Consider the following 12,487-nt stretch of genomic DNA (forward strand, 5'->3'; position numbering starts at 1 on the left):
TATACCTGGTGTTCTTTCCGGAATACCCACTGGGGCTAACCAAGTGCGTATTTTGCATGCATAGGGCAAGCATGTGTTTGTGCGTTATGGGGCACATTTGCTATTGTTTTACAGCAATGTGGCACATCAAAGGGGGAAATATCCTTTACGACGCAACTTTTACCAAGCAGTGCCTTTACAATGCAGGTTTTTCAACGCAAGTCATTACAACGAATTGCGCTGGGGGGCGCTCTAGGATAGGTAATAGTTGTATTTACTATCCAACACCTTCCCTACTATCCACGGGGACTGGAGTTGGAATAGTAAATTAAACTATTCACTATCCAGCACCCCCCAACGCAAGTCGTTGTAACGACTTGCGTTGAAAAACCTGCGTTGTAAAGGCATGCGTAGTAAAAGCATGCGTTGTAACAACGTACATCCCATCAAAGGGAAAGAGCAGAAATGCTCAGTATTCACAAAGGTATGGAGCGTTTCTGCTCTCTCTCTGCGCTGGTGCGCTGTGTGCTGTCTAGTGCCAGCACAGGCACCCTTGCACCAGAGTGCACGGATGCCAGTTTTATGGGTAGGATTGGTGTTGTGCATGAAGGGATCCCTTCCTGCACAAAAACAATCATTAGAGGCATACTTCTCTTTGTACGAGTGCTGTAGAATGCAACACACATGAAAAGAGGAACCAATGAGGAGAAATAAAGATATTTCTCCTTGTTACTCCCCTGATGAATTGGTCCACCGTTTCGTTGCCAACCAAGGTTTACAAGTGATCGTAAATCTGGGTGTGTGTGAAAATCCATGGGTGGATGCATGGGATCGCCCATGATCCACCCATATAACACCTACACAATGCTAAGTAATGCAATCTAGCACAATACACTGCTTTGAGTTACTTTTTATTTACTAAACCATGAAAAGTGACGCAAAGTGGCTTTGTGTGGCTTAGTAAAGTCCCAAAATGATTTTGTGTTGGGGATGCGCCACTAAAGTGATGTAACGACGCAAACTCATAGTAAATCTATGCTATATTCCCATGGACTACATGCATTCATGTCTATTTTACACTTTTTTGAACGAGTTACAACAGTACACAGGCATAAGTTACTCGTTTTCCAGGTATAAATTAGATTCCGGAAAAAGCTTTGTGGAGCGGTTCCAACAGCTTCTAAACATTTTAATAAACCTAAATAATTGAAATCTACAATGCAACAGTTCGTATAGCTCTATGAAGAATGGAATATAGCCCAACTCAGACCATTCATAGCTTCTGTACAATGTTGCCTGGAGGTTCAGCTAAGTTAAACAATATGATACATTTCTAAAATGGATTACTGTCATTTGCTGTTGATGTGCTATGTCAAGTGGGTAAAGCATATTCAGAATTAAATACTCCAAGAAAAAATATCTTTTTGTTTTCCTATGTGGCTACTTCTGATTAATGTTGGAGACCAATGTGTGTTTGTTATCAGTGGTGGCAGACTTACAGTGCTTTGTAAAAATGTCAGATAACTCCCACTCTCATTTGTTGTAGATGTCGCAGAAGAACATGAACAACTTATACACTTTATTACTGGGCGAATGTGGGTAAGAATATACTTTTGACATGAAGGTGATTTAAGTATTGCACAAAGTATTAAAACACTGCATTATTGGCTTTGGAAAATGTTGTTCACCTGGTATTAACATTGTTAAAACATAGGGGCATAATACCAAGGGTGGCGATAGGCAATTATCGCCGGTTTACCGTCCGTTTTCGGCCGCCAAGCGGCGATAATTCTATCGCTCTATTAGCAAGCTGGCGCTAACTGATGTTAGCGACAGCTTTTAGGCGATAGCGAGCGGTTTGGGGCCCGCTTTGCATGTCAGCGATATTTATCGCTAATGACATGCAAAGTGGGCGTACCCAACCTGTTAGCGACTGAAAGCAGTCGCTAACGTCGCTATCGCCTAATTGCAAGGCAGGTGTAGCAATGGAAATATTCCCGCTATCGCCAAAAACCAACGCCTGCTCAGACCAGTTCTTAGCCATGTTATCCAATGGGAGGTGGATAACATGGCTAAGAGCATTTCGTCGCTAATGCGTGAATATCGCTGTATTCTCAGCGATATTCACGCATTTCGCCGCTATCGCTGGATATTTTAGCACAATGGAGAAAAACGTTGCTAATAGCATGTTTTCTCTGCTAACATATCCAGGGATAGGCAGCCATAAAAAAATCGTTGCTAAGCCTATTTAGCGGTAAATATCGCTACTTGTTGGTAATATGCCCCATAATTCCTCATATTTACGCCACCAATGAGACTACAGATTTTAACTCCCATTTTCGGCCTTTTAGTTTCAACGTTTTTTTATTGGTTTTGAATATATGAATCAGGAAATGACAGGCAGACGCACCAATCACCCAACTGCAAACTCACTCAGTCATATTCCCCTTCCCTGCGGCTTACCCTCCAAATGACGTTTCCTAATAGCTCAGCATTTTGCCGTGAAAGGATCCCCTAAAGTTCCAAGGCAGATAGTGGTTTTTTTCTGGATGCCCATGACTGATCAGAGAGGGTCCGGTAGCTCATTTATTTTACACCTCATCCACGGCCTGCTCAGAGCAGTTGTCACAATTTAGCCTCTGCATACAACTTGGAACCTGTCAAAGTACTGTGTGGTGGCATGCTGTTTAGATTTCAATGTACACCGCCAGCAAATCCAAGCAGGCAGAAAATGAGGATGCCACGCATTTCCCTCTTTAACAAACAGTGAAAAAAGACTCCTGAACAATAAAATGAACTTTCCCATTGTTGTTAGAAAAATGTATGAAATAACCATCACAAAAGCAACGGAGAGCATGCACGCAGTAACATATTAATTACATCTAAAAGCAGAGTATCTGAATTAACTTTCTCAAGTTAACTCATAAATCATTTTTCTTCATTACTTCACCTAAGATACCCAATTCATGTTCCATATGCACCCATCCTGAGTTTTAACAGCACCCTTGAACATTTTAACCACCCTCATGAGCACAGAAAATTTCAAGCCTCCCTATATCATGGGCAGTTTTATTGCGATGAAGCCACCCTCTTTAACTTGCAGTTCATCCACAGCTTTGCGCATATCATATATTGCCATAGTCTCATCCTTTCAATACCTAATAGCTCTCCTATGTCTCACACCACAGTTTTATCCTTTTCACCGTTCACCCAACCAGGAGACAAGAAAGTTTTTGTCTTCCTCCCACTCAACATTTCAAATGGAATCTTCCATGTAGTGGCAAGGGGAGTCAGTCTGTATACCACCAAAAGTTGATCCTTTCATGGTTTATCTTAACACTGGATTTCTCTATGGTTCGATAAAAAAATTTCTTAAAGATCATTCCGTCAGGATAGTAAATAGAACGCAATTTTTAAATTATGCCTTTTCCATTCAAAAATTGTTCCATAAAACATGACATTCATTGAGGATTATTGCCCACAAATAAAAAAATAATAATCCAGATTTGTAAAGCGCACAATAACCCGTAAGGGTCTCTAGGCGCTGGGGGCCGTCAGGAAGATTAAGCAAGCTATTGCCCAGAGTCACATGGTGCTGGGCTAATCTGCCGCCGGTGCCGGGGATCGAACCGTGATCCCCAGACTCCGGAGTCAGTCGCCCTAGCCGCGGCTCCACACCTCTTCCTGTATATTAGATACATGGCAGTCCTTCCTTAGTGAAAGCCTTGTCTAAAAATTCAGTTACAGTTTTATTCTCAACATCGAAGACCACTTCAATTTTTGGCAGAGTGAGAAAGTGTCTACCAAAACCAATATGTTCACCGATGATCGCTCACCTTGTAAGGATCGATATATATCAAGTGCTAAGTTATGCAATGGCCTACTAGGCAACTTTTTGCATGTCATTGGGGGGATTTGATTTTCCTCACATTATTGCTCACAGCATACTCAGAGCAATCCCCAATTACCCATTCCGTCTGGAAATCCATACCAGGTCACTGTTAATGACTTTGCTGTTTACTCTTTGTTTTTGCTGCAGTCTTTGTGACAAACATGTGCTAGGACATGTATTTGGACGTGTCAGCCTCTATTCTCGGCTCAAGTATGATAACATTGGATTCTAAAGTTTGCAAAACATATATTTTTATATTGTTATCCTTTGTGCAGTAAGTCAGTTTCTCTTAGCCCAAAAGAAAGTGTTGTATCTGCAGATCTGTTGTATGAGGTTGGTCTCTCCCCCTGTGGCAAAATGACCAAGTTAGCAGCTGAAAGGACCTGGCAGATAGTATTCTGCTCTGGAATGTAAAAGGTAATGAACCTGCAAAGGGTGCCCCAGAATCACCAACTCAGAGAAGAATTCCATCTCTATTCTTGCTGTCCTTTTAATACGCTTCAATGCCTTAGACCAGAAGACAGATTGGCTGGGCAGCTCCAGAGGATATGAGAATATGGGATCCGCAACCCCACCGGCAGACATCTGATCTTGCTTGATCTATAGCAGGTAATTTCCTGGGTGTGTGATACCATATATAAAGTATTATATAATGCTTCTCAGGCCTGTCAGTTAATGTACCCTGTTTGTTCCATGTCTAAGTTACCCACTTTCAATTTCTGTCCCCACTGTACTTGAAATGCAAACCTCTGCTCTGGTTGTTACGCATAAAATAACTGGTACAGCGTAGAGTTTAAATGCATTGTGCAGCACACATAGAAGTTGCAAATCGACATTTTTTAAACAATCATTCATGGTGTTTTGCTGTTCTGTGTGTGCTGCACAATGCAGCACACATAGAAACAGCAAAAACGAGGATAAATTAAACATTTCCGCTCATTTCGCCATGTAAAGACCAGTTTTTCCTGGTCTTAATTTTGGAGCGACCCCATATTTAGGCCACCCTTGTAAATATAGGGCAGAGCCAAAATCAATGGGTGATGCGGCGGAACGCCCATCACATCACCCATTGCTCACCCCTTTCAAGCTAAGTATAGTGTGAAAGGGTGCCACATTAAGCGCCTTAACTTCGCCTTGCAAATAAAGCGAAGCCCCTATCGCCCCAGGAACGCCTTTAAAAGTGACGTTCCTGTGGCAATAGAAGCTTATAAATATATGCCCCTGAGTTGCTGTAGAGCCCAGTGACAGAGCTCAACATAAAATCTCCTTGCTTCACAGATAGCAAAGTATCATTTGGATTTCTCGAAGAATTTGATTTTCTCATTGTGAAATAGATTTCTCAGCCGAAAACAAAGCTCTTCCTTACGCACCCTAAACATCTCTATTACCAAACCTAGTAAGAAAAGTGGATTTGTAACAAGGGATTTGGATGGTGCGGGATATGTCTTTAACCCCCTGAGCTCATTCCATAGCAAACAACCAGGAAAGCCACAGTGACTTGCAAGAGGTAAAGATTCTATCCTGGCGATCCACACCACTTATCAAGAGGACATATTGTCAAGCTTTAATCAAATGGCATCCCAGTTTATTTCACTTCCCAAAAACTCATTCTATCATGTATAGGAGTTAAGAAGCTTGGTAATAATGCCAGAGAGGGGAAATGGCCAACTGACTCTGGCTGGTATGTTAAGTGTTTTGTATTAAGCTTAGTCTAAGTCTCGCCTTCTCCCTTATGAAAGCATTGCAGTGATCATTGAGACATTGGTCATTGCCTTGTGTTTGGGAAAGTTGGAGAAATTGAAACAGGGATAGTATTTTTAGCAGCATTGCCATTTTTAGGGCTGCAAAACAGCCTACCCAAGACAGCATATAGTTGCACTACGAGGTGAGATCATCCTTGAATGCCATAAAGAGACTAGATAGATTATCTATTGTACACTTATCAAGGGTGATGGTTAGCCTGAATACATCCTTGATATCATGCATCTGAAAGAGAAAGTGGCCTGTACTATACTTGTCAGGGTTCCCCCTCCCGACAGCACCAGTCCCTCTGACACATGAAGATTTATTTAGAATACTTCAATGGTATGATATGCCTCCTGCTCATTCGACAGTCTGCTCAAAGACCACTTTGGTTCTTTTAATGATAGCGTGGTGTTGTCTGCAGAGGTTGTAAACTTAAAAGTATTCTGTTGTTGATGTTTTTCCTAATTATCTGCAAAAAATGCTCATTGAACATGGCAAAGAGCAAGGGTGACAATGGGCACCCCTGCATTATGCCCCTCTGGCTGCCTATGGTGGAGCGGTGTGGTGCAGTGGCCAGGGCAGCTGCCTTCGGAGCACAGGGTTCACGGTTCGATCCTCGGCTCCGGTGGCAGCTCAGCTCAGTTCAGCACTCGTCAAAATGATCTAACCTGGGCTTCTATTGGAGTTCTAAAGCGCATATAATCAAGCCGCTTTAGCGGCAGTTTTCTGCCGCTAAACCGGCAACAATTTCTATCTCCGTTCTTGATAATATGCCCCTTAATTTTCATGATGGCCCCCAACGCCTTGAGATCCGTAAGGGTGAGTAGTTTGCGCTTTACAAATACGGATTTACATTTACATATGGGCCTCAAAAGTACACCATACACTTATGGATTTATGTAACAAACCAAGACTCATCACAGGAACTGTCGAGAAAACCCAAAGCATTGTAGAGTATCTACTATAGCAGCCCAGTTTGCTGAATTAAACACTTACAGCATCAAATAACAAGAGAATTGCCTCTTTCTCTCTTTGTGAACTATATCATTAAGGTGTAAGGCCTTTTCATTTTACCACTTATGCTATGTCCCTCAACAAACCTTGCTTGGACAACATGTACAAGGATGGGGGGCATAAGATCGACTATTAGCTAATAATTTAGTAAACGTTTTGGTATCGATGTTGAGAAGTAACAATTGATGACATGATGCAGACAAGGAGGGCTGCTTATTCAGCTTAAAGGATTAAAGAGATTGTTGCTTCTTCGATTGAGGTTGTTACCCCACAAACCTCACCGAAGTTGAAAAAGCCATCTGTAAAATGGGAAAACAACGAAGGGGCTAAGCCCTTAAGAAATGTGGACATAAATCCATATGGGACCAGGGTTTTAGCTACCGTTAGGCCCCCAAAAGGCGGAAAAAAGGTAAAAGTTATTGGCATCTGCAGATCAGCTCTATTTGCCTTGCTAAATTTTGAAATATAAGTGGATCTCATGTAGATTATTCTGTTCTCATAATCTGTTGCTTCAACTCGCTACAGGCATTGGAAAGTATAGCGTAAACAGAGTCCTTTTTCTACCTCATCTTTACTGCACACCTCTTGCTTATCCTTAATTTCCAAAAACAAAGTGAATGATGGAATGCTTTAATTAATCTCTTCCACTGGCTATCACTCGGGCCGCATCCCAATCCACTGTTTTTCACTTACCATGCCACCTCAGTTTAAATCCAGCCATATGCCAATCAGTGTTGAGACTGCTCCAATGGGAATAGTCCAGACATGCCATGTACTACCTGAACCCGAACAAAAGCAACCCAGAACCTGTCTTGCCCTTATTAGGGCTCATCAGCAAGGTATAGCTTGGTTTCAATTACAGAGTAAGCACTGGACCGATGTCTAAAAACGGAACATTTTGGAATGGGGCAATCATAGCTAAGAATAGGCAGTTGTTATTTTATGTTGGAAGGGTGAACTCAGATTTCTATGGTTTTTATTTTCAGGCTTGACCAGGTGTCTGATTTTATTGCTTCCTGACAGTATTTGTAGTGCAGGATCTCTCTTATTAACCACATCGCTGCGGCGGCTATTCCGATGCAGCGCTAAGGGGCGGGGGGGCGCGCGGCGGGCGCATTCTGATGACGGAACCGCTCGGTCACCAGCCACGGTTGAGCTGTGCTCATGACGGAGCGTTCCGTCATGCCCCGCCTGCTCAATAGAACGCGCCGCGCAGGCGCGAAATCAGCGCCGCGCAGGCGCATCAGGCAGGCCATGACGGAACCGCTCCGTCATCAGCACAGCGCCACCGCGGCTGATGACGGAGCGGTTCCGTGATCAGCACGGAACCGGTTAATGACACCGTCTGGATGGAACAGGTTTTGCGAGCATATTGGTGGGACAACTTGCCCTTGTGAAACATTACATTTCCACAGGGACTCAAATCAAATAATAAACACCATGAATGACAAGACTGTCCTTTGGAGACACAATGCAGGATATTTTTAACCGAATCTGCCCCGTGGTTTACGGAGGCGCTGCGCGTGGCTCGCAGCCAATGTAAGGTTGCTGAGCGGGCCTGGCGCCTTCAATATGACGGGGAGGCTAAACTTGCCTACAGGTCGGTTGTGAGGGCCTATCACCGCGACATTCTTGGTGCTAAGAGGGAATACCTTGCCAGGAGGATTGAGGCGTCGGCGAACTCCTGTAAGGAGATCTTCACAATAGTGAAGGAGTTCACGACCCCGAGCTCCTACTCACCCCCGCTAATACCATCAGATGCGTGGGCGTGTGACCTTGCCACTTTTTTCACCGACAAGATTAAGGCGATTCAGGCCTCCTTCTTGGAGAGCTCGCAGGAGGATTGTTGCGGCCCCGGGGCATTACACGGAACATCGTCCACGCCGACGGCAGTGCTGGCAGACTTTCCACCGGTCTCCAGTGACGCGTCCCGGGCGCTGTTGGCCAGTCTTAAATCTGGTTCGCCACTTGACCCTTGCCCTGCCAAATTCTTGGCTGGGATGGCGGCGGTGGTGAACCCTCTGGTCAACCCGATCCTCAATGCCTCCTTGAGGGAGGGGAGTGTCCCACGCACCTGGAAAAGGGCGATGGTGATCCCCCTTCTGAAAAAGCCTGGTCTTGATGCCGAGGTTTTGGCCAATTACAGGCCAATTTCACTTCTCCCGGCTTTGGCGAAGATCACTGAGAAGCATGTTCATGGCGTCTTGTCGAGCTTCCTTGAATCCAACAATGTGCTCCATCCATCCCAATCCGGTTTCCGTCCTAATTTTAGCACGGAAACGGCATTGGTGGAGGTCTCAGAGATCATCAGGGAGACCTTGGATGTGGGTGGCAAGGCCATGTTAATCATGCTGGACCTGTCGGTGGCCTTTGACACCGTCCCCGACGAGGCGCTGTTGGCTAGGCTTCATGACATCGGCCTAAGGGGGACGGTGCTCAAATGGTTTACATCTTTTTTGGATGGCCGCCGACAGACGATCTGGGTTTCCCAGAGCTCCGCCGAGATGCCGCCATTGGGAGTTGGGGTTCCACAGGGTTCTGTGTTGAGCCCGTCATTGTTTAACATCTTTATGTCCCCTCTGGCGGCTGCGGCGGAGGCTTACGGAGCCCAGATTGTGTCCTACGCCGATGACACACAACTTCTCTTCACATGTGGCAAAGATCAGCCATTTGATGGAGAGAGAATTCGGGATTGCCTGGGTATGGTTTTTGGATGGTTCAAGCAGAACAGTCTGAAGGCCAACTCCAGCAAGTCGGAGGTTTTATTCTTTGGCTGTACCATCGACCCCGAGTGGCGGCAATGGTGGCCTCCCACTATGTGTCCTCCGGCACAATCCTCTTTGGTTGCAAAGAACCTTGGTGTTAAGCTGGACAACAAGCTCTCATTGAGAGCGCACGTTCTTGGTTTGTCCGGCACCTGTTTCGGCATTTTGAAGATGCTCCGCAAGTTTCTTCCTTTATTATCTGCGGAGCACAGGCGGATTACGGTTCAGGCGCTCATCGGATCTAGGCTAGATTATGCCAATGCACTTTTCTTAGGCCTCCCGGATTACTTGGTCCAGCGCCTGCAGGTGGTACAAAACTCCGCAGCCCGTGCGATTTTTGGTCTACACAGGCGAGCACGAGCCTCTGGGTTGTTGCAGTCGCTTCACTGGCTGCCGATCCGGAAGCGGATCATGTTTAAATCCCTGACATTGATGCATAAAGCATTGTTTGGCTCAGGTGCGGGATATCTGCAGAAGAGACTGATTTTCTATCGCCCTGCCCGCTCACTGCGCTCCGAATCCCTCTTTACTGCTGTGGTCCCGCGTGTGAGGAAAGCTCGCATTGGGGGGCGCTCTTTTAGCCTTAAGGCCCCCCAGTTGTGGAATTCGCTTCCGCTGGCTCTGCGCAGTACCCCCAATTTGCTTCATTTTAGGAAAAATTTGAAGACCTGGCTTTTTAATCTTTCTGTTTAGTGGCTGTCTTTTTCTCTTGAGTTAACTTTTTCTTGTTATGTTGTTCTACACTTGAGCTGTATGTGGAAAGCGCCGGGACACTCTGTTAGAGTAGCCGAGCGCTATATAAACACAATTTAACATAACATAACATAACTAAAGTTCTCATTTCAACCAACATATGTCCCTTTGTTCTTAAAGGGCAAAACAATAGTAGACCCTATCTCACAAACGTCTGCAGATTCTTTTCATGAATATATGAATGATAGGATTGCTCATGTAAAAAAAATCGATGCGAAGCACATGAGAATCAGCAAACAGGCACCTCAAAAATCAATTTTTAGACTATTTTTAGAATAACGGATAGATACAAAATGCTACATTGTCGATTGTGAAATCTGTCCTCCTGTGATGTTACCCCATAAGAAAATCATTATTCCTGCTCCTTTTCTATGTTTCAGGACATTACATATCTTGGTGATAGCCTGAAAGTTCTGAACCGTACTCACATCAATGCCTTAGTGTGGTCAGTACAAGAGGTACTGGATACACTGAAGGCTTACCAAAAAAAAGGTAAGAACTTTGTTGTGTGCTTCTTGGTAATATGTAAGTGACTTAGACAATGTATGGCAGTTTTAGGGACCATAGTATTGCAAAGGGGCATAAGCTAAAACTTGAGCTTTCACTGAAACATAACACCTACATCATAATTAGGCTGTTTACATTCTGGTGGGAGCAGTATGGCAATGGTCTTCAAACTTGACACCATGATTCACATTATGTTACTAGACTAGATTGCTATCAAACCACAGTCAGTCGAAAAAAAAGAGAAGGGGTGATTTGGGAAGTTCAGTTACAGAACAGCTACAGGAAGATCCCTAAGGCAGTAGTGGCCAGTGCAGGTAAGAGCGGTGCGTCGGTGTTCCAGGAGTGATGGGGATGGGTGGCAGGGGTGAGTTGACAGATGACGAGGAAAAATAAAAAAAATATTTTTTTTAAAACGTACTCTGTGCTCACCACATCGCTGACCCGGCGATGTGGTGAGCGCAGTGCAAGTGTATTTCTTTTTTAACATTTTTTATTTTCCCTCGTCGTTGTCTGCTCCCCGCCCACTGATCTTAAATAGACTGGCTGCCACTGCCCCAAGGACTAGAAAATGACATCTGTTCACTAGCCCTCCTCTGCTTCTAAGAGGAAGGTCCCACATGCTGGGTCACCGGTGTGTCCTGTGAATATTGATTTGACAATATCGATGGGACGGAATATTGAGGGCAAAATATACAACATAAGTTCTCGACAGGTAAGTCGAGATATCTACACCTAATTCCACATATATGTACCTACATGATACACATATGTTCAAGGTATGTAGATGTGGATTTAGGAATAGTAAATTGGTGCTTCCTTATATGCACTTACATTTTGATATTTTGTCCCTTTAAATTTGGTCCAAGAGATTATTATGCCACAATATTGATAGTGTTAATTTTCAGTAGTACAATCATGCCAAGGCCACATGCATGTGTTAATCCAGATATAGAGGACAAGATCCAGGATGCGACTAAGGTTACCAGTTGATATATCGCAAACGAATGGAAGGGCTGCAGCAATAAGGTTTGTTATTTTAGTTGTCGAATGTTGCTTAAACTAAGTTTCCACAATGATCCTAAAAATTAAAGCTGATTAGATTATTCAAAGGGGGAAATCTAGGGCCAGATGCATGAAGCAACCATTTTGCGATTCCCTAATTGCGAATCCTTGTGATTCACAATTCGGAAATCGAAAACCGGCATGCAACAAGGTGTATTGAACACTTTTTGCTATTCGTGGGGGACCACAAATGACCTACCTCATGAATATTAATGAAGTAGGTCACAATTTGTGACTCCCTTGGAATCGCAAAAATCACAGGGATGCTGGCCTGCTGGGGTCAGCAGACCACCATGCCTGTGATTGATTTTAAATAAAGCATTAGTTTTTTTTTTAAATGCAGCCTGTTTAACTTAAAGAAAAACGGGATGCATTTAAAAAAAAAAGAAAATAAAAGTTTTCTTTTCATTTTTTAAGAGTAGGCATTTGTCCTTGGAACCACTGCCTTCTCTTAAAGTATGCTTTTACAAAAATTCACAAAAGGGAAAGGGTCCCTTGTCCCCCAAGAGTCTGGATGCATTGCTCTGTTGGGAAACATGATTCTTATATCCCATCTGTTCATTGGAAATTACCAACCTGAATGATTATCATTGGTTGTGAATATGTTTCACTCATTAGTTCTCTCTTCATCTTCTTTCCCATGTCAAGCCTACCAAGCGTTGAAGCCACCAATCTGTCCACTTCCACAGGTTCCTAATAATGGAGGTCTGGTGTGTGTCAACTTGAAACATGTGGCCTACTGCAAACCAATGTGCAATAAGGTATTTTC

The 12,487-nt window shown here is 43.9% G+C and overlaps 1 protein-coding gene across 4 annotated transcripts in view; it reads left to right on the forward strand.

Annotated features, from left to right (window-relative positions):
• The window catches only part of LOC144754744 (uncharacterized), a 97,389-nt gene that overhangs the window by 15,193 nt on the left and 69,709 nt on the right, over positions 1–12,487 (forward strand). For 3 of the 4 annotated variants that reach the window (XR_013594759.1, XM_078642927.1, XM_078642928.1), the window contains 3 exons: positions 1,526–1,578; positions 10,530–10,641; positions 12,367–12,479. Coding sequence is in view for 3 of the 4 variants with exons in the window: in XM_078642927.1 (XP_078499053.1) it covers positions 1,526–1,578; positions 10,530–10,641; positions 12,367–12,479 (278 nt within the window). In the remaining variant the exon portion in view is untranslated. The remainder of the gene's footprint in view (positions 1–1,525; positions 1,579–10,529; positions 10,642–12,366; positions 12,480–12,487) is intronic. The other variant, XM_078642929.1, reaches the window with a different exon arrangement.

This window comes from Lissotriton helveticus, chromosome 5_1 (assembly GCF_964261635.1).
Source record: "Lissotriton helveticus chromosome 5_1, aLisHel1.1, whole genome shotgun sequence".
Classification (NCBI taxonomy): Eukaryota; Metazoa; Chordata; class Amphibia; order Caudata; family Salamandridae; genus Lissotriton; species Lissotriton helveticus.